The sequence below is a fragment of the Haliotis rufescens genome, unplaced genomic scaffold (assembly GCF_023055435.1).
Source record: "Haliotis rufescens isolate VD_foot unplaced genomic scaffold, xgHalRufe1.0.p SCAF_27, whole genome shotgun sequence".
Lineage (NCBI taxonomy): Eukaryota > Metazoa > Mollusca > Gastropoda > Lepetellida > Haliotidae > Haliotis > Haliotis rufescens.
Window position 1 is genome coordinate 6,541,021 of NW_025963968.1, and position 23,741 is coordinate 6,564,761.

At 43.4% G+C, this 23,741-nt stretch overlaps 1 protein-coding gene across 1 annotated transcript in view; it reads left to right on the top strand.

The window, feature by feature from the left end:
• The window catches only part of LOC124115921 (metal transporter CNNM4-like), a 105,379-nt gene extending 82,916 nt beyond the window's left edge, over positions 1 to 22,463 (top strand). The window contains exons 3-6 of the mRNA XM_048402612.1: positions 11,758 to 11,889; positions 14,477 to 14,638; positions 16,200 to 16,280; positions 16,974 to 22,463. Of these exons, the coding sequence (XP_048258569.1) occupies positions 11,758 to 11,889; positions 14,477 to 14,638; positions 16,200 to 16,280; positions 16,974 to 17,572 (974 nt within the window). The 3' untranslated portion in view covers positions 17,573 to 22,463. The remainder of the gene's footprint in view (positions 1 to 11,757; positions 11,890 to 14,476; positions 14,639 to 16,199; positions 16,281 to 16,973) is intronic.
• Positions 22,464 to 23,741: the final 1,278 nt, after the last annotated feature.

Below are 23,741 nucleotides of genomic sequence, written 5' to 3' on the forward strand. Positions count from 1 at the left end.
CTACAATGTAGATATCATTTGATCTCACCCAAGTAATATCTCCTGTGGGAGCCAGTTTGGGATGATGAAAAGTTGTTAGCTACTGTTCAAAGCAGTTCTGTATGTTTAAACCTCGACTCACTCACTAATTGTATTCTCCAACTCATCATTTAACAATCAATTATCTTGCAGAAGCTCTCATTGACCCTCCTGCATTGGAATACCAAAATTCAATGTGGAAAAAGTAATTCAATTCATGAATGTTAAGCTAAATTAAGTTACCATGAAAAACTTTGATTCAGAGTTTAAATCTGAGATTACAATTTGATGAAGTATGAAACTAATGGCTGTCACAGATCAGTGTGAATTTGGAAGTGTGGAACTGTGGTGGTCTCCTTTCATTGAATCAGTGTGGTGCTCTGGATGCTTAAGCTCACTGAAACCATTGTTTTTACCAGAAATTGATTGAGCACTTGGCAAATGCTGGCTCTAAATTGTATTGAACCTAAAAACACTGGCAACCATCGGAGTGTTCCAAATGTGTTCAATATTTTAATCAGCGTGGGAATACTAATCCTTTTGCCATTAGGATCAACATACTGGTTTAATTTCTTTGAAATTGAAATATTCCATAATTCATGGCTGTGGATGTAAAGGAAGTTTGCTTCAGTGTGTACATGGTAATGAGATGTGGCAGTGTTGCGGAGCCAGGAGCTGCTTCAGTCCCGGTATTATGATCTGATGGAGGTCTGATTACCAGTGATCCTTTCCATCAAACACCATCACATTTCTCATTCGAGGATCTTGCTTGTTACAGGTTTGGCAGATCTGGGTGAATATTTAGACTGCTTAGACAAGCATAAGGTTGTTGTGCAGAGTGCGGAGAGTGTGCAGAGTGCATAGAGCGTGATGTGATGCATTCCAATCAGACAGTGCTTTACGAGAATGCCATTTGCGAGTTTAATAAGTGTTGTATAATGTCCTCACTGTAAGACCCCCACCCACACAGTCTCGTCTCCCACATCCATGAAGCTGGCTGTTTGTAGCCACCACACAACAGAAATCTCAGGTCTATAAGTGTCTGCACTGGAGGGGTCTCCAATACTGACCAGGCAGGTGTGTAACTGGAAGGGTCTCCAATACTGACCAGGCAGGTCTATAACTGGAGGGGTCTCCAATACTGACCAGGCATGTCTATAACTAGAGGGGTCTCCAATACTGACCAGGCAGATCTATACCAGGAGGGGTCTCCAATACTGACCAGGCAGGTCTGTAACTGGAGGGGTCTCCAATACTGACCAGGCAGGTCTATAACTGGAGGGGTCTCCAATTCTGACCAGGCAGGTCTATAACTGGAGGGGTCTCCAATACTGACAAGGCAGATCTATATCTGGAGGTGTCTTCAATACTGACCAGGCAGGTCTATAACTGGAGGGGTCTCCAATACTGACCAGGCAGATCTATACCAGGAGGGGTCTCCAATACTGACCAGGCAGGTCTGTAACTGGAGGGGTCTCCAATACTGACCAGGCAGGTCTATAACTGGAGGGGTCTCCAATTCTGACCAGGCAGGTCTATAACTGGAGGGGTCTCCAATACTGACAAGGCAGATCTATATCTGGAGGTGTCTTCAATACTGACCAGGCAGGTCTATAACTGGAGGGGTCTCCAATACTGACCAGGCAGATCTATACCAGGAGGGGTCTCCAATACTGACCAGGCAGGTCTATAACTGGTGAGGTCTCCAATACTGACCAGGCAGGTCTATAACTGGATGGGTCTCCAATACTGACCAGGCAGATCTATATCTGGAGGGGTCTCCAATACTGACCAGGAATGTCTCTAACTGGAGGGGTCTCCAATACTGACCAGGCAGGTCTATATCTGGAGAGGTCTTCAATACTGACCAGGCAGGTCTATAACTGGAGGGGTCTCCAATACTGACCAGGCAGGTCTATAACTGGAGGGGTCTCCAATACTGACCAGGCAGGTCTATAACTGGAGGGGTCTCCAATACTGACCAGGCATGTCTATAACTAGAGGGGTCTCCAATACTGACCAGGCAGGTCTGTAACTGGAGGGTTCTCCAATACTGACCAGGCAGGTCTGTAACTGGAGGGGTCTCCAATACTGACCAGGCAGGTCTATAACTGGAGGGGTCTCCAATTCTGACCAGGCAGGTCTATAACTAGAGGGGTCTCCAATACTGACCAGGCAGATCTATACCAGGAGGGGTCTCCAATACTGACCAGGCAGGTCTGTAACTGGAGGGGTCTCCAATACTGACCAGGCAGGTCTATAACTGGAGGGGTCTCCAATTCTGACCAGGCAGGTCTATAACTGGAGGGGTCTCCAATACTGACAAGGCAGATCTATATCTGGAGGTGTCTTCAATACTGACCAGGCAGGTCTATAACTGGAGGGGTCTCCAATACTGACCAGGCAGATCTATACCAGGAGGGGTCTCCAATACTGACCAGGCAGGTGTGTAACTGGAGGGGTCTCCAATACTGACCAGGCAGGTCTATAACTGGAGGGGTCTCCAATTCTGACCAGGCAGGTCTATAACTGGAGGGGTCTCCAATACTGACAAGGCAGATCTATATCTGGAGGTGTCTTCAGTACTGACCAGGCAGGTCTATAACTGGAGGGGTCTCAAATACTGACCAGGCAGATCTATACCAGGAGGGGTCTCCAATACTGACCAGGCAGATCTGTAACTGGAGGGGTCTCCAATTCTGACCAGGCAGGTCTATAACTGGAGGGGTCTCCAATACTGACAAGGCAGATCTATATCTGGAGGTGTCTTCAATACTGACCAGGCAGGTCTATAACTGGAGGGGTCTCCAATACTGACCAGGCAGATCTATATCTGGAGGGGTCTCCAATACTGACCAGACAGATCTGTAACTGGAGGGGTCTCCAATACTGACCAGGCAGGTCTGTAACTGGAGGTGTCTCCAATACTGACCAGGCAGGTCTATAACTGGAGGGGTCTCCAATACTGACCAGGCAGGTCTATAACTGGTGAGGTCTCCAATACTGACCAGGCAGGTCTATAACTGGATGGGTCTCCAATACTGACCAGGCAGATCTATATCTGGAGGGGTCTCCAATACTGACCAGGAATGTCTCTAACTGGAGGGGTCTCCAATACTGACCAGGCAGGTCTATATCTGGAGAGGTCTTCAATACTGACCAGGCAGGTCTATAACTGGAGGGGTCTCCAATACTGACCAGGCAGGTCTATAACTGGAGGGGTCTCCAATACTGACCAGGCAGGTCTATAACTGGAGGGGTCTCCAATACTGACCAGGCATGTCTATAACTAGAGGGGTCTCCAATACTGACCAGGCAGGTCTGTAACTGGAGGGTTCTCCAATACTGACCAGGCAGGTCTGTAACTGGAGGGGTCTCCAATACTGACCAGGCAGGTCTATAACTGGAGGGGTCTCCAATTCTGACCAGGCAGGTCTATAACTGGAGGGGTCTCCAATACTGACCAGGCAGATCTATATCTGGAGGTGTCTTCAATACTGACCAGGCAGGTCTATAACTGGAGGGGTCTCCAATACTGACCAGGCAGATCTATACCAGGAGGGGTCTCCAATACTGACCAGGCAGGTCTGTAACTGGAGGGGTCTCCAATACTGACCAGGCAGGTCTATAACTGGAGGGGTCTCCAAGTCTGACCAGGCAGGTCTATAACTGGAGGGGTCTCCAATACTGACAAGGCAGATCTATATCTGGAGGTGTCTTCAATACTGACCAGGCAGGTCTATAACTGGAGGGGTCTCCAATACTGACCAGGCAGATCTATACCAGGAGGGGTCTCCAATACTGACCAGGCAGGTCTGTAACTGGAGGGGTCTCCAATTCTGACCAGGCAGGTCTATAACTGGAGGGGTCTCCAATACTGACCAGGCAGATCTATATCTGGAGGTGTCTTCAATACTGACCAGGCAGGTCTATAACTGGAGGGGTCTCCAATACTGACCAGGCAGATCTATATCTGGAGGGGTCTCCAATACTGACCAGACAGATCTGTAACTGGAGGGGTCTCCAATACTGACCAGGCATGTCTGTAACTGGAGGTGTCTCCAATACTGACCAGGCAGGTCTATAACTGGAGGGGTCTCCAATACTGACCAGGCAGGTCTATAACTGGAGGGGTCTCCAAAACTGACCAGGCAGGTCTATAACTGGAGGGGTCTCCATTACTGACCAGGCAGGTCTATAACAGGAGGGGTCTCAAATACTGACCAGGCAGGTCTATAACTGGATGGGGTCTCCAATACTGACCAGGCAGGTCTATAACTGGAGGGGTCTCCAATTCTGACCAGGCAGGTCTATAACTGGAGGGGTCTCCAATACTGACCAGGCATGTCTATAACTGGAGAGGTCTCCAATACTGACCAGGCAGGTCTATAACTGGAGGGGTCTCCAATACTGACCAGGCAGATCTATATCTGGAGAGGTCTTCAATACTGACCAGGCAGGTCTATAACTGGATGGGTCTCCAATACTGACCAGGCAGATCTATATCTGGAGGGGTCTCCAATACTGACCAGGAATGTCTCTAACTGGAGGGGTCTCCAATACTGACCAGGCAGGTCTATATCTGGAGAGGTCTTCAATACTGACCAGGCAGGTCTATAACTGGAGGGGTCTCCAATACTGACCAGGCAGGTCTATAACTGGAGGGGTCTCCAATTCTGACCAGGCAGGTCTATAACTGGAGGGGTCTCCAATACTGACCAGGCATGTCTCTAACTGGAGGGGTCTCCAATACTGACCAGGCAGGTCTGTAACTAGAGGGGTCTCCCAATACTGACCAGGCAGGTCTATAACTGGAGGGGTCTCCAATACTGACCAGGGAGGTCTATAACTGGAGGGGTCTCCAATACTGACCAGGCAGGTCTATAACTAGAGGGGTCTCCAATACTGACCAGGCAGGTCTATAACAGGAGGGGTCTCCAATACTGACCAGGCAGGTCTGTAACTGGAGGGGTCTCCAATACTGACCAGGCATGTCTATAACTGGAGGGGTCTCCAATTCTGACCAGGCAGGTCTATAACTGGAGGGGTCTCCAAAACTGACCAGGCATGTCTATAACTGGAGAGGTCTCCAATACTGACCAGGCAGGTCTATAACTGGAGGGGTCTCCAATACTGACCAGGCAGATCTATATCTGGAGAGGTCTTCAATACTGACCAGGCAGGTCTGTAACTGGAGGGGTCTCCAATACTGACCAGGCAGATCTGTAACTAAAGTGGGTCTCCAATACTGACCAGGCAGGTCTGTAACTGGATGGAGCCTTCAACACTGACCAGACAGGTCTATTTATATAAGTGTCTGTACTGGTGGGGTTCTCCAATACTGACCAGGCAGGTCTTTAATTGGAGGGATCTCCAATACTGACCAGGCACATCTGTAACTGGATGGAGCCTTCAACACTGACCAGTCAGGTCTATTTATATAAAGTGTCTGCACTGGTGGGGGTCTCCAATACTGACCAGGCAGATCTGTAACTAGAGTGGGTCTCCAATACTGACCAGGCACATCTGTAACTGGATGGAGCCTTCAACACTGACCAGACAGGTCTATTTATATAAGTGTCTTTACTGGTGGAGGTCTCCAATACTGACCAGGCAGGTCTATAACTGGAGGGGTCTCCAATACTGACCAGGCAGATCTGTAACTGGATGGGGTCTCCAATACTGACCAGACAGATCTGTAACTGGATGGAGCCTTCAACACTGACCAGACAGGTCTATTTATATAAGTGTCTGTACTGGTGGAGGTCTCCAATACAGACCAGGCAGGTCTATAACTGGAGGGGTCTCCAATACTGACCAGGCAGATATGTAACTGGATGGGGTCTCCAATACTGACCAGACAGGTCTATTTATATAAGTGTCTTTACTGGTGGGGGTCTCCAATACTGACCAGGCAGATCTGTAACTAGAGTGGGTTATGTGGATTCACATGACAGCAAGCATTGCAACATCATTATTGCAAGCTGTTAATGTGGACATAGAAACTGGCCACTCAGATTGCAGGACTTTATTACGAGTAATGATAAATAGCTTTACATTAATATGAGGAAGAAAGGTTGAGGGGCGGTTTGGTTGAAGGAGGTCTTGTAGCTCATGGAGACCAGATGAGTAAAGATACATAGATTTAAAAATAGAAGGATGTTGGGTTTTGTTGAATTAAACTTGTCTGAAGATGAGGTTACATGGAAGAGCCCTTCTTGTAGGAGTTGCGAGTGCCATCACTGAACGCACCATGGAAGCCATAAAATACAACGATCAATTCTTTCCCTGTGCAGCCAGGCAATTGGAAGGCATCACTGATTGTATTCTCACCAGAGACAAACAAAAGAACGATTTCAAAGGAAGATGAAATTCAGAAATGTATTAAAGATGTTTTAACATTTTTCTACTTATTGATGAAGATGCTCAACAAGTTTTTCTTCACATTTGCCACTTTCCTTAGGTTCAATTTAGTTGGAAATTGCTGACTGCAATGTAAAATCATATGCACTCACACACTTGTGGATGTTTTCACCTTTTCATTGTTTGATTCCCATGCCTGCATGGCGAACTGGTCTAAGACTATGTATTTTTGTGCAAAACTATTCACTTTGCTTTGCAGAGTTGTTTCCCTTAGTGTTGTCAGGATCTGCCGATCCATGTTCAAATGGCAGATTTACCACAGTTATTATTTGCAGTTTGTTAGCCCAATCCAAACCCCTGTTTGTGGGTTTCTACATCTACACTTTGGGTTTTTCTGCTTCAACAAACTGAAGCACTGTGATGTACTGAAATACTGGTCAAAGAGGAGTTAAACCAAACTCAATCACTTTGGTAATTGTCCAGTATAAATGCCATGGCAGAGTAGGGACTATTTCTGCAACTTCCATCTTAACAGAGCAGATTGTGTATTCTGCTACAGTGGAATGGCCGAGTTAGAGCAGATGGTGTATTGTGCTACAGTGGAATGACCCAGTTAGAGCAGATGGTGTATTCTGCTACACTGGAATGGACAGGTTAGAGCAGATTGGGTACTCTTCTACAGTGGAATGGCCACATTAGAGCAGATGGTGTATTCTGCTACAGTGGAATGGCCACATTAGAGCAGATGGTGTATTCTGCTACAGTGGAATGGCCACATTAGAGCAGATGGTGTACTCTGCAACAGTGGAATGGCCACATTAGAGCAGATGGTGTATTCTGCTACAGTGGAATGGCCACATTAGAGCAGATGGTGTATTCTGCTACAGTGGAATGGCCACATTAGAGCAGATGGTGTACTCTGCAACAGTGGAATGGCCACATTAGAGCAGATGGTGTATTCTGCTACAGTGGAATGGCCACATTAGAGCAGATGGTGTATTCTGCTACAGTGGAATGGCCAAGTTAGAGCAGATGGTGTACTCTGCAACAGTGGAATGGCCACATTAGAGCAGATGGTGTATTCTGCTACAGTGGAATGGCCACATTAGAGCAGATGGTGTATTCTGCTTCAGTGGAATGGCCAAGTTAGAGCAGATGGTGTACACTGCTACAGTGGAATGGCCACATTAGAGCAGATGGTGTACTCTTCTACACTGGAATGGTCAAGTTAGAGCAGATTGTGTACTCTGCTTCAGTGGAATGGTCAAGTTAGAGCAGATTGTGTACTCTGCTTCAGTGGAATGGTCAAGTTAGAGCAGATTGTGTACTCTGCTTCAGTGGAATGACCCAGTTAGAGCAGATGGTGTACTCTGCTTCAGTGGAATGGCCAAATTAGGGCAGTTTTGTGCTCTTCTACTTGAGGTGAGGGCAAGAACTGAGCTGTGTGTCTCCCAAGCACAGTCTAGCCATTGAGTTGAGAGAGCAAATTAGATAATCCATACTTTGCCCATTTTCAACCCTATGGGGGCCTAAACTTATCACTGACCATCAATCTACTGCCTGGTATAGTGGGGACTGAAACAATCTAATTTTCTGGCGTCTCAATTTCATCTATTAAGGAGAAGCTACTTGTGTCCTTGGATTGAAACAATCAGGTACAGCTTGGAGGAATTGTGGCTCAGAACAACTTTGGATTTATGTGATGGAGGACTTTAGAATAGCTTGAAATTTATGTAACAGACCTCCGAACAACTTTGGATTTATGTGATGGAGGACTTTAGAATAGCTTGAAATTTATGTAACGGAGGACCTCAGAACAACTTTGGATTAATGTGATGGAGGACTTTAGAATAGCTTGAAATTTATGTGACGGACCTCAGAACAACTTTGGATTAATGTAATGGAGGACTTTAGAATAGCTTGAAATTTATGTCATGGAGGATGTCAGAACAACTTTGGATTTATGTAATGGAGGACTTTAGAATAGCTTGAAATTTATGTAGCGGAGGATGTCAGACCAACTTAGTATTTATATAACGGAGGACCTTAGACTAACTGGAAATTTATGAAATGGAAAACCACGGAACAATTTGGAAGACCTCAGAACAATTTGAAATTTGATGGTCATGTTCATGCTAAGACACACATTACTTGTAGCTTATCAGTGGCTGGTAGCCTAATGGTTCACACATTCGCTTGTTAGGCAGGAGGCTTGGGTTCTATTCCCGTTATAAGTACAATGTGTCAAGCCTATTTCTGGTGTTCCCCACTGTGATATTCTGGAATATTAAACTGTCCTCACTCACATACAGGTGGGGCACAGGTGACCAGTCGTTTAAGGAACTGCGATTATGTTTCTAGGTTTGTCAGCACCATATCCGTACTTGTGGGTTTCACCAAAGTTGTAAACATCTGACACGTGCATCACTTCTGGCTTTCCTCCCACTTTAAGCTGTCACGCTGTATTATAATAACTGGAATACTGTTTGAAGCTTACTCACTCACTCACTCACTCACTCACTCACTCACTCACTCACTCACTCACTCACTCACTCAAATACAGAGACTTATGACAATCAAGGTGAGTGAGTGAGTATGGTTTTAAGCTGCTGATTAGCAATATTCCAGCAATATCACAGCGGGGTACGCCAGAAATGGGCTTCACATGTTGTACCCATGTGGGGAATCGAACCCGGGCCTTTGGCGTCACGAGCGAATGCTTTAACCACTAGGCTACACCACCACCCTGACAATCAAGGTGGTATGACTACAAAATATGTAGAACTGTGTAGAAAGAAATGGAAAAAAAACATATAATTATGATACCTTTCATATTTGTATTCCAAATCAAGTATGTTGGTGTTTGAAATTCCGTATTCGACGTAATGAGCGCCCAGGTCGCTCTCAAAATTACAAATAGGGGGCTCTTATTAGAATATTATTTTGGTGGAAAAAACAGAGTTGAAAGATAAATTTTGTGGTTTATGCTGACAGCCTGAAATGTTTATGTACGACAGATATATTTTTCCAGAATTTAATTGCTCATAATTAAGGGTGTATATAACACACGATTGTGTATTATACGCGAATAAATAAGTCTTGTGTACATTGATCAATCTGAAGGGGTGCTAATTGGGATTGTTCACAAGCTAATATGTTAGCAATTATCGCCATGGGCGCTTATTAGAGCGGGGCGCTTATTACGTCGAATACGGTAAATGAAGACATCATTATGTCAACATGTCCTTTTGAAAGTCGCCCATACTGGGACCCAAATTAAAAACTAAATGCAAGGTGAATGATGGAGCGGACATCCACACAAGAAGAATATGTACCTTGTCTGCATCACCACAAGTGATGAATTTACGAAAAACACCGAAGGTTATTTAATGATCTACCATTCTAATCATCGGAACACGATTCTGTGGACCTGTGGTGCTAGTTGTTACCACACACTGCTGCCCTACTACCTATTGAGCCCGAGGGTGGTGATACGGTGTATATTCACCACGCAGGATCAACATTCTGTGTCCACTAGCATCAGACTCCGATCCATTGACACTCCTGTCTGTATCCAGCGACAAAGGGATTTCATTTACCTTTAACTATCATCTTGGTGGTGTTATGAAGTTGAGGCTTGAGTTTATTTCAATATTGCCTTTAAAGCTGCTTCGTGACCTTGTCTAGGGCATGCTGACATACTGTGTTGGTGGGATAAAAGTATTGATTATGCAATGAAGTTGATTTTTTCATGGTAATTGAATTACAGTGTGTAACTGAGTGGAAAACTATTGATAGAAGGGAGGTAACTCATGTATGTAGTGCATAAAGTGTACCCACTTTGCAGGAAAATTCATCGGGGATCGTTTTGCGTGGGTGGATAGATCTGTAGCCATTTGTTCAGCTTAACATTCAAGTTTGTTTTTCCTTTTTCGGTTGTTTGAATTCCATTAAGGCAATATTCAAATGTTTCAAATTTAGATAATGTCTTTAATATTGGGTAATACTGTGAATGCTGCTTTACTTTGCAAATGAATGTTTTGTATGACAATATTCTAGCCATTGGGCCACCGACCCCTAAAAAACAAAATGACATTCCTCTGAACAATGTGGTCCCCTGGCACTACAGTATCACTGAGATCAAGGCTATTTCATCTCATCAGCCTAAGAGTGATCTTCAGAATCCCATGCTTGCTGTAAAAAGTGACTATGCTTGTCGTAAGAGGCGATCGGGTGGTCAGGCTCGCTGACTTGGTTGATGCATGTCATCAGATCCCAATTGTGTGGATGGATGTTCGTGATATCAATCACTGGATTGTCTGGTCCAGACTCGATTATTCGCAGACTGTCGTCATATAGCTCAAATGTATCTGAATACAGCGTTAAACAACAAACAGACAAGCAAATACAATGAATTCATCATTCAATTTTTTTTTAATTCATCCCACCTATGAATTTTAATGCAGTTAAATTGGCTTCCGGTTTAAGTCTGGCTTCCTCATCATGTGTTCCCTTTCCATCATGTTGCTATAAGATTATCCTTCTCTTATCCTTATCTCATGTATGATAACTGTTGCTGTTTATCCTTTACCTACCATATATTACTCTGTACCATGTTTGTTATTCAGTCTTGCTTAACAATGGTACAGGATCTACACCGAAACGTTGCTATGTCAGTATAATGAAGAAGTTGTTATCCATAATCTTTTGTCTACTTTGTCATCCATCAACTTCTAAGATATGCCTTTCAAACAATTTATCCAAAAGTTGTTCCCATTGCTGTGGCTGAAATTGTGCCTATGCCACATTCACTTGCAACTCACATACTCACATACTCTCATTCTCACATACTCTCACACTCACATACTCTCACACTCACATACTCTCACACTCACATACTCTCACTCACATACTCTCACTCACATACTCACATACTCTCACACTCACACTCTCATACTCTCATACTCTCACACTCACATACTCTCACACTCACATACTCTCATACTCTCATACTCTCACACTCACATACTCTCACACTCACATACTCTAACACTCACATACTCTAACACTCACATACTCTCATACTCACATACTCTCATACTCTCACACTCACATACTCTCACACTCAAATACTCTCATACTCACATACTCTCATACTCTCACATACTCTCATACTCACATACTCACACTCACATATACTCTCACACTCACATACTCACTCTCATACTCACACACTTACATACTTTCATACTCACATACTCAAATACTCACATTTGTGTGAATTGTGATGATGCATTGTCATTTGTGTGTACAGGTGCTGCTGGTGTTGTCATGTCATGTTGTAACCTATCATAATTCCGGGAAACTGTTTTTCAGCTGACAACCGTAAGAAGAAACCGCGGAGGCGGGAAAAGCAGGACTACAGTGTATTCAGCGGACCAGAGGAGGAGAACTTCACCAAACTCTCCCCCCAGTTGGCACTGGCAGCCTTCCAGTTTCTGTGGACCAGTGAGTTGCATAAAGCTTCTTCTTGTCAGATCAATGTCGGTCACTGGTGGCTCAGTCATTTCACCATGCAGAGTTGTGTCCCTTAAGCATTCCACAAACCTATAATTATGGATTTGAATCTCAAATTATGCTGCTTGATTTGTCAACATTGTACTTGTGTTGGTGGGTTACACCAATATGGTAAACACCTAAGACCTGCATCACTTCAGGCTTTCATCCCACATCAAGCTGACACGCCGTGATATAACTGGTATACTGTTCAAAGCTGTGTTAAACCCAGCTCACTGTGATATAGCTGAAATACTGTCCAAAGCGAATTGATTTTTCATGTAGTTATTTAATTTGATAAGTTTTTGTTTGATCTACATTTAAAATCTCTGGCACTTTTCCAATTTTTCTTTAGTGTATGGTACGTGCAGTATTTTGATTCACTTAGCAACATGTCAAATGTCAGAATTAGTTCACATTGTCTGAGGTGGCAGGAGTGTCCCAGTGGCCCATGCCACTGTAACTAATGGTGTGTTCTTGTCTCTGATAATATCTTGTCTGTGGCTATGTCACTCCTCATGAAGCAGACATTGCTGTGGTACAATTGAAGTACTGTACAGAGCTAAGTTCATCCGTACTCACTCTTGCAGTACTGTTCAGAGCCGAGTTCACCCCAACTCACTCACTCACTCTTGCAGTACTGTTCAGAGCTGAGTTCATTCTAACTCACTCACTCTTGCAGTACTGTTCAGAGCCGAGTTCACCCCAACTCACTCACTTACTCTTGCAGTACTGTTCAGAGCCGAGTTCACCCCAACTCACTCACTCACTCTTGCAGTACTGTTCAGAGCCGAGTTCACCCCAACTCACTCACTCACTCTTGCAGTACTGTTCAGAGCCGAGTTCACCCCAACTCACTCACTCACTCTTGCAGTACTGTTCAGAGCCGAGTTCACCCCAACTCACTCACTCACTCTTGCAGTACTGTTCAGAGCCGAGTTCAACCCAACTTACTCACTCACTCTTGCAGTACTGTTCAGAGCCGAGTTCAACCCAACTCACTCACTCACTCTTGCAGTACTGTTCAGAGCCGAGTTCACCCCAACTCACTCACTCACTCTTGCAGTACTGTTCAGAGCCGAGTTCAACCCAACTCACTCACTCACTCTTGCAGTACTGTTCAGAGCCGAGTTCAACCCAACTCACTCACTCACTCTTGCAGTACTGTTCAGAGCCGAGTTCACCCTAACTCACTCACTCAATCTTGCAGTACTGTTCAGAGCCGAGTTCAACCCAACTCACTCACTCAATCTTGCAGTACTGTTCAGAGCCGAGTTCAACCCAACTCACTCACTCACTCTTGCAGTACTGTTCAGAGCCGAGTTCAACCCAACTCACTCACTCACTCTTGCAGTACTGTTCAGAGCCGAGTTCAACCCAACTCACTCACTCACTCTTGCAGTACTGTTCAGAGCCGAGTTCACCCTAACTCACTCACTCAATCTTGCAGTACTGTTCAGAGCCGAGTTCAACCCAACTCACTCACTCAATCTTGCAGTACTGTTCAGAGCCGAGTTCAACCCAACTCACTCACTCACTCTTGCAGTACTGTTCAGAGCCGAGTTCAACCCAACTCACTCACTCACTCTTGCAGTACTGTTCAGAGCCGAGTTCACTCCAACTCACTCACTCACTCTTGCAGGACTGTTCAGAGCCGAGTTCACCCCAACTCACTCACTCACTCTTGCAGTACTGTTCAGAGCCGAGTTCACCCCAACTCACTCACTCACTCTTGCAGTACTGTTCAGAGCCGAGTTCACCCCAACTCACTCACTCACTCTTGCAGTACTGTTCAGAGCCGAGTTCACCCCAACTCACTCACTCACTCTTGCAGTACTGTTCAGAGCCGAGTTCAACCCAACTCACTCACTCACTCTTGCAGTACTGTTCAGAGCCGAGTTCAACCCAACTCACTCACTCACTCTTGCAGTACTGTTCAGAGCCGAATTCACCCCAACTCACTCACTCAATCTTGCAGTACTGTTCAGAGCCGAGTTCACCCCAACTCACTCACTCACTCTTGCAATACTGTTCAGAGCCGAGTTCACCCCAACTCACTCACTCACTCTTGCAGTACTGTTCAGAGCCGAGTTCAACCCAACTCACTCACTCACTCTTGCAGTACTGTTCAGAGCCGAGTTCACCCTAACTCACTCACTCACTCTTGCAGTACTGTTCAGAGCCAAGTTCACCCCAACTCACTCACTCACTCTTGCAATACTGTTCAGAGCCGAGTTCATTCTAACTCACTCACTCTTGCAGGACTGTTCAGAGCCGAGTTCACCCCAACTCACTCACTCACTCTTGCAATACTGTTCAGAGCCGAGTTCATTCTAACTCACTCACTCTTGCAGGACTGTTCAGAGCTGAGTTCACCCCAACTCACTCACTCACTCTTGCAATACTGTTCAGAGCTGAGTTCATTCTAACTCACTCACTCTTGCAGTACTGTTCAGAATCGAGTTCACCCAAACTCACTCACGCACTCTTGCAATACTGTTCAGAGCCGAGTTCATTCTAACTCACTCTTCTCTTGCAGGTGTGGAGCCTTTCTCCGAAGACAACTTGACTCGCAACGTCCTCAAGCGCCTCCTTCAACAGAACATTGTCGTGAACCTTACTTTCACAGAAGATGATAGTGAGAAGAACTATTTGTACAGGGCTGGGATTGAGTGTGACTACTTCATCCTCATCCTTCAAGGTTAGATATCCAAAGAGTTACCCAACTATTCCATGTGAGACTATCCAAGGTCAGATACCCAAAGAGTTACCCAACCTTTACGTTGTGAGACTATCGAAGGTTAGACACCCAATGAGTTACCCAACCTTTACGTTGTGAGACTATCAAAGTTTAGACACCCAAAGAGTTGCCCAACTATTCGGTGTGAGACTATCCAAGGTCAGATACCCAAAGAGTTACCCAACCTGTATGTAGTGAGTCTATCAAAGGTTAGACACCCAAAGAGTTGCCCAACTATTCGGTGTGAGACTATCGAAGGTTAGACACCCAAAGAGTCACCCAACCTGTATGTAGTGAGTCTATCCAAGGTTAGACACCCAAAGAGTCACCCAACCTGTACGTTGTGAGACTATCCAAGGTTAGACATCCAAAGAGTTACCCAACCTGTATGTAGTGAGACTATCCAAGGTTAGACACCCAAAGAGTCACCCAACCTTTACGTTGTGAGACTATCCAAGGTTAGACACCCAAAGAGTCACCCAACCTTTACATTGTGAGACTATCAAAGGTTAGACACCCAAAGAGTTACCCAACCTTTATGTAGTGAGTCTATCCAAGGTTAGACACCCAAAGAGTTACCCAACCTTTACGTTGTGAGACTATCCAAGGTTAGAACCCAAAGAGTTACCCAACCTTTACGTTGTGAGACTATCAAAGGTTAGCCACCCAAAGAGTCACCCAACCTTTACATTGTGAGACTATCCAAGGTTAGACACCCAAAGAGTTACCCAGCCTTTACGTTGTGAGACTATCCAAGGTTAGACACCCAAAGAGTTACCCAACCTTTATGTAGTGAATCTATCCAAGGTTAGACACCCAAAGAGTTACCCAACCTTTACGTTGTGAGACTATCCAAGGTTAGACACCCAAAGAGTTACCCAGCCTTTACGTTGTGAGACTATCCAAGGTTAGACACCCAAAGAGTTACCCAACCTTTATGTAGTGAGTCTATCCAAGGTTAGACACCCAAAGAGTGACCCAACCTTTACGTTGTGAGACTATCCAAGGTTAGACACCCAAAGAGTTACCCAGCCTTTACGTTTTGAGACTATCCAAGATTAGACACCCAAAGAGTTACCCAACCTGTATGTTGTGAGAATATCCAAGGCTAGACACCCAAAGAGTGGTGTAAGTAGGCAGTTGGGGTGAAATCCTGAGGGTGGAGAGGTGGGGGGTGCAAGCATGAGGGTGGGGTGGTGGAAGTAGGGCAGTTGGGGTGGAATCCTGAGTTGGAGAGTTAGGGGTTGGAAGTGAGCAGTTGGGGGTGGAATCACGAGGTGGAGAGTTGGGAGTATATCCAGAAATGTCAGGCCTGGCCCATCTTTCTTCCATACTGGCCAGTGAAAAAAACAAGTCGCCCAGAAAGGGATTATACCACACTGTAACTTATATAGATATTAATCCTACACAAGGAATGGTTATTGGTAGAATAACATTGCTAAAATAGTGTGACCCTGTGTTCAATCCTGTAATCACAGTTGTTTTAGTAGGAAGTTGTTCCAACATGATGTTTTCTGTCCAGGCCATGCTGACGTGTACGTGGGGAAGGAGAGCGTGGCATTTGAAGCGGGACCATTCAGCTACTTTGGCAGCGGAGCACTCAGTAAGACATGCTAATTAACTATCACTAATCACTCTACTGTAGGTGGCTAGGAAGTAGATAGACTTGTAGGGTGTGAATAAACAGCTGAGTGAATAATTCAGACCTTCAGATTTCAGCAAAGTATGGACAAAGGTACCAAATGGAAGTACGTATAGGAAAGGCGTTATGAAAACCTGTGATATACAATATGCATAAATATATGATATTTAATTGCATAGATCTGTAGAATATTTAATGCATGCAGGGGGAATATATATGTATTTGTTTGATATACAATGTATATACCTGTAGGATATTCAACCTAAGGACCTGTATGAGATATCGTCGGATCATAGGTTTTTGGACATGATAGGGTTTTGGACGGACATGCTTATGGTGATTAGTCATGCTATAACGTGGTTGTAGCGTCGCACAGACAGTGTTAATACTCAAATGATAGTTATTTTTAAGAGAAAGATTTCTTTTATAAGTGAATGAGCTCTTTGACAGCTGTTCATGTGATTGGAGAGAACACTATGAATGTTTCTTAAGTGTCAAAATTACCACATAACATAGGGATACAAGTTATAGACATGTACGATATTCAGTGTGTTCATGATGTTAGACATGAAGGACATGATGCAGTGGATGAAAGCAGTGGCTGTACCATGTATGCATCCAAAAGCTATTAACATATCTGTTGTGTTTCTGCAGTCTTTAAAGAGAGACAGCTGGCGCCGCCTGTCCAGGAGAGTGTTGACTGCAAGAAGGAGCCGTACACCCCGGACTTCACCATCAAGGCCAAGTCCTTTGTGCAGTACCTGCGTATCCGACGCAGTCACTACATCGCTGCCAGGCACACGTCGATGATGGTGCGAAAGCAGCATGAGTATGTCCAGAATGAAGAGGAACACTTCAAGAAGGAATGGCACAAGGCGCTCAATTCCTCTCAAATGAGTCGCAACAACAGCAGCGTGACCTTCAGTGATATCTTGGACAAGAAGGACTCTGTTGAAGGCCTCCATCACAAGGCCTCAACGCCGGACATGCCTACCGTTGAGATCATAAATGCCTCCAGTAGCGAAGCAGAAAAGAAGGCGTCAAAAGCTCAACTTGAGGACTGGTCCGAGGATGCAGCCAATTCGGATGATGTCATGTTGAAGAAAGTCAAGGAAGGGGACGTGAATGCAGATGGAGATTCTGTTAAAGAGGAGACAACTCCAGCTGACTTTGATGAAGAGAAGACTCCACTAGTTGGACATGGAGACCAGAGGGAAGCCAAGCGTTCTCCCAAGCGTTCTCCCAAGTTATAGCAGTAGCTGCACCCGACAGGGGCAGATAACTCTTACAGTATTTATTTGATTAAACACCATTTGGAAGTGGACAATACCAAGCACTGTAGAACTCTCACCAACAAGACTCTAGTCTTTCTTTGCTGAAGCACTGTAGAAATGCAACACTAGCTTCACATGTGTCAGTAGAGTACATTTAGTTAATGTTATTCTGGTCTCTAATACTGATTAATGAATGAAGGACACACAATGCTGTGGAGGTCCTCGAGACTCCCTACTGGAAAGTTCATTACCCATACAGGGACACATTTCTAATCTTTCGCTAAAATGTGCTGACATAATTACCGAGCCTCTCTCTAAGTACTACCTCTCCCTGATTACCACCCCTCCCTTATGACAGCCCCACCCTAATGACTGCCTTCATTACCACTAAACTTAAATAGACCTAACCCCACCAACAATAGCTCAAAATTGGCTCTTAACATCACTTCAATTAGATTTTAATGTTATTGTATGGAATATTATTAGCTGAGCTTACCGGACGGAACAGAAATTTTACTTGACTTTGGCTTCGGACTAGTAGCTAAAGATGCAGACTGCACTAATCATGTTGAGTAGTATAACAAAAGTTTGCATTTCTATTAGGCTTCAGTAAATTCTGCATGTTGAACATCTGTATATGTAGGTTTTGGTAACGATTGTGCTGAGAAACCGTCAACTATCAGCTCGTAAACCATGCTTCACAGTTTGATATTGTTAGTATTTAGCCTGGCTTTGGCTCCAATGTTCACACCATCATGTACTCCACACCAAGCAACATTTGCTTTAGATGTGAACAATTTGTCATAGTTTACACAGGATATCAGGAGACTGGTGTCCTTGACCTTGATTGGATGTGTTTGACGTGACATTCCATAAAGATCAACAAGCTTGAAATTGGGTCCACAACAAATTAATGACTTGTTCCCTGGAATTGACTTCAACCTCTAAAACATGGTAAGATATTTGATGGAGATTCTTCTATCTCAGACAGGGTGTGTCTCAAGACATGCCAAGGCTGCCAACATGATGGAATATTTTAAAGAATTCCACCTGCCTTTAGACTGTAAGACAATTTTATAATCTGAAATAATGTTATTCATTATTTTTTTCAAATTATTATCATCCCCTTGTCAAGATAATTGGACAAACATGAAGTTAATTTGTTGTGGCCTTACTCAGAATAATGAGAAATTGATTGAATATTTTGTACAATTTAGATTACCTTCAATTTGTTATCTACCATATTCAGAACAAATCTATATCTTACCTCATAGCAGATATTTGCAGTTTCAACCTTTATCATATTGATGTTTTGCAAAAAATTATATTAGAAGCTGTTTTGTTACTTATCTTTTGAACAAATAGGTCTTTCACATCTGTGAACATCTGCACATGAAATATTGTTCTCTTTGTCCTGAAAAATGAAAGTATTCCATCTTTGATTTTTTGGAGAAAATAAGTTGTGATTTCTATCTTAATTCACCAGTGGTTTAGTGATGTTAGTAATGTTATTGAGAGAAGCAGACCTAAAATCAGTTCTGGGACGTTGGCAAGTTCACCTGAGCAAGAAGCAACTGAAAAGCAAATAGAGGGTAGAGGATTAATATGCATATATAGGTACTAGGCAGTTACATAGCAAAGGGGTGGATGTCAAGGGTAGACTTGGGGAATGCCTTGAGGGTACACAATTATAGAATAAACTTGGGAGGGTCAAGAAAAAAAGATATGTTTCAAGGGTCTTTATGAAATATTGGTATGTATACTGTTGAGATGTTTTAATAGATATAAGAATTTTGTCCAAAGGAAACTTATGTGACCAAAACAAACAGAAGGGGCCTAAACAAATTTTGAAGGGAAAAAGAGACTAAGGGTCGCATCTTTAACGCTCGATGTAAGAATTTGCATTTTAAGCTGAACACTTAGGTTATAAATGTTGAGAATTTTTATCAATTTCTTCTTGGGGAGTGACAGAATAACTGAGAGCATTGCTACCAAATACTGGACCTCTGTTGAACAGGTGACAACCTTCTCATGTAAAATGAGTTGTGAGGAAGACATGATTGATGTTACTGTATGTTGAGGCTGTTGAGCCATGAACATTATAATGAATTTGGCTTCTTCTTGGAGCTTCCTGCGGAAAAAGAAGCTTAAATATGATGGAAATAATTTACTACTGTGCGTGGAGTTTAATCAAATAGATGGACCAGTGTATATTGTCTGTGATTTGTGTGACAGAAAAGAGTTTTAGATTGAATGAATAATTATTACATGACACAATGTATTTCATTTTACAGTTCTTAGGAAAGCTGTTCTTTTTCTTCATATAGACTCTGTAGTATATTATTTGGGGAGGTGCGTGTGTGTTATGGGACATCTAGTGGTACAAGACACAGGAACTTCTTATGCAGAGTTATCTCCCTTGGTTGGCTGGATGTCAGGACTACGGATTTGTATCCCTGATTGTCCCTCATACCTGTGATAGGGCAACTTGGCAACTTGCTTCATTGAGTGTCCTTGTACCTTGATGGCATGGATTGTTGCTCATAATATCAATCACTTGCTTATTTACAGGCTGCCGACACCTAGCTGGAGTATTACTGAGAGCGGCATTAAAATACTCAAACAAACAAACAAACAAACAAACAAATCTTTCCGAAACAAACAAACAAACAAACAAATCCTTCCGAATATGACACACTCTCTGGAACATCAAGATAGGAAACCAAGAACAATTTTCAGGTTTCATGAAACCACAAGGGAATTTTTAAATAGTGACTTTCATTACATTTAACAGTTTATGATTGTTTGAAATAATTACATTGATGAAATAGTCAAGGATGAGAATGGAGGACATGCGACCCTTGTGAAATATTACTCTCATTATTTCTGATCAGCATGTTTTGATTGGTTTAGTTTCATTCAGAAGGCCTGGATGTTGTTTGATGCCATAATATATATCATCATATCCCCGAAGAAGACTAGCAGATATATACCATTTTGGTTTACAAACAAACTATATATACTCTTTTGTTAGTTCATGTTTATTAGTAGAAACCCGTGAAGATCCGGATTAGAATAGATCTCTAGCAACCCACGCTTGACGTAAACGGCAACCATGCTTGTCATACGAGGCGACCATGCTTGTGAGAAGATGCGACTAAAGAGACTGCTTGGTCAGGCTCACTGACTTGGTTGATGCATGTCATCGTATCCCAATTTCGTATACCCATGCTCATGATGTCAATCACTGGATTGTCTGGTCCATACTCGATTATTTACAGACTGCTGTCATACAGCTGGAATATTGGTAAGTGCGGCATTAAATTACAATCAACATCAACTTATTTTTAGGGGCTTCAGTATCTTTTTGACTTCAGGAGACATCTGAACAAAGCCCCACTTGGGTAGATTCTACAGATTTATTTGTTTTGATCGTAGTTTATTCCTTGATAGGGCATTAATTACTGGTGAGTACGAGTGTTGTGTTGTGTGGTTAAATGAAGCAGAACAAAGTCAATGACGTGATTTCTGTATGCGTCTGGATATATAACACTTATCACGTATAAAATGCCAAATGATGTCATAGTTTACAACTTGTTCTTTATAACTCCTCCCCTTAATATTGTTGTTAGAAACTTTACCCTTTTTGAATTTGATGAAATATAAGCACTTTTGAGGATGACTTGTCATTTCTGGCAGCATATTGGTAACTCATTGTAAAATTTACATATGTATGTTACTGTTAATGTGAAGATTGTACAGAATGCATGTACCTCCTGTTGTGTGTCGGTATTCCCAGCTTCAGGAAGATGGCTGGTTGATACAGGTAAGGGAGATAACTCCTTCAGACTTAAATGGTTTCTTTAAGGGAAGTTGATACATGTGTACGTTTTGTTTCTCTTTGCACTCACTCACCTGCTCACTCATTCAGTCTCTCGTTCTCTCCCTCGCTCTCTCCCTCCTACAATAGTTGAATCAGGTCAGATCAGTTTTGTTGGGGTAGCCTTCTGGTTTGCCGGTCATGCTGTAGGTCTGGGTTTGATTCCCCACATGGTGCAGTGAAATTCTCCTTGTGTCCCCCACCTTTATAACACTAGAATATTGGTAACAGCACCGTTACGCTCACACAGTTATGTCCAAGTGACGAACCAGGACGATACTATTTTGTCAGAATGACGAACCAGGACGATTCTTCGACATAGGTTTTTAGCCTGAGGAAGCCAAGGTGGCAGTTTCATATTGATTGTATGTTATCTACTAAGAATGATTTGAGAAATAGACTAAGTGTTACAGTAACACTGGAAAAGAAATGGATAATTTGAGTGACAAGGAATTGGTTGGCAATACCTTGAGGCTTTATATTATCTGCAATTTACATAGGACAAATGTTAGGATTAAGTGCACAAGCTTGTCCAGTTGGAGGTGCAGGAATGATGCCTCTGTTCAATTTGTTTGTATTTATGAAATTGTTTTAAGATTTTAGAATAGCACATCTATAATAAATTTTAATTGGCCTGGCTGTTAGGTACAAGATAACGTGGTACATTCCTTCTCCTGTATATGTGCTGACTGCTTACTAGGTACGGCTGCTGATGGACACATCTGACCTGGTGTGAATCCGATTCTTTTTCCATTCCAGAGTGAATTTCCTTGTCGGGATGATTGTTCTGGGTGTCATGGCCATGGCATGAATATTGTGTGCATTTAGAATACACTTAAGCCGTTTCAGATCATTCTGTTGCATTCAGTTCAAACCATCCTTCATTATAAAATCTGTCTTGAGGTGACAGAAAAACTAGGAAGAGATACCTCATGCTAGTCCTTATTTCAGTACATTAATGCATTCAGACGCGGATCCAGAGGGGGGTCGGGGTGGGGGTGGGGGGTCCAGACCTCCCGCTTTTGAAAACCAAAGGTATGTTGTAGGACAATCTCTTTCACCCCCTACACTGAGAGAGGATTTGATATTTTGGTATTTGGACCCCTCCCTTTTAAAAATGTTGGATCTGACCTTGCCATGTTAACCATGAAGGATACATGACTATATGTTTTCCTGAAACCTGTCAACAACCAAATACTCTTAGGATTGTCACAAGAAGCAAGCTGGTTCAGGCTCAGGTCATTTAGGACCACCTTGGAGGTCTCGTGGATAGAGCATCTGCCCAGAGAGAGAAGAAGCCTGGTGGTTCGATTCCTGGCCTGGTCACACCATAAGATGTTAAAAGATGGTACTTGTTGTTACCTTGCCTGGTCAGCATTAATGGGATGAAACAAGGACTTGTTACTCGTAGTTAGTATACTGTGTCAGAGTTAGGTATTCACTGCGGCATGGTATCTTAGTGGACTAGCACTATAAAACCTTCATTAGTTCCTCTTACCCCAGCCTAGTGGTTAAAGTGTTCGCTAGTCACGCCGAAGACCCGGGTTCAATTCCGACATGGGTACATACAATGTGTGAAGCCCATTTCTGGTGTCCCCTGCCATGATATTGATGGACTCCTGCTAAAAGCGGCATAAAACCCTACTCATTCACTCAGTCCTCTTGCAACTGTCATTTGGCTGTGTGCATTGTGTGCCAATGATGTTGAACCATCCTGCTTTCAGTCACTGGTTTGCCTTGTCCAGACGTGATTCTTTACAGGATATCCAGGATATTGCTTCACCCCATTTCATCTATGTGACATTAAAGATCACATCTTTGGATAATTCTTGCAGTGTGTACTTAAGTTACAATCGCATGGTTGCCTTCGGGAACCATCATGGATTATTTCTCTGTCACCACTCAGCATCATTATTTTAGTCAGTGTGCATGTAATATCACCATCTGTTCTCGATTGGAACCATCCTCTATAGGTGGGGGAATATTTACAACAGCTGCCATGCTGGATTTACATGAGGCTAAGGAATAATCACATTTGGTTTTGCGGTAAAAACTTTTGAAAATTTTGAAGATGGAATGGCAAGAATGTTATGATTTTGAGGAAGTAATATGATTATTTACTGGAGGATGTTTAAAGGATACAGAAGAGCTTTAGAAACAAAAGTACATCAATTCTTGATGGTGCAACTGTAAGCATAGGGTACCTGTGGGATTCCGGTTAAGAATATAGGTCTCAAGCAACCTAAAGGGGGCACGGGTGGCCGAGTT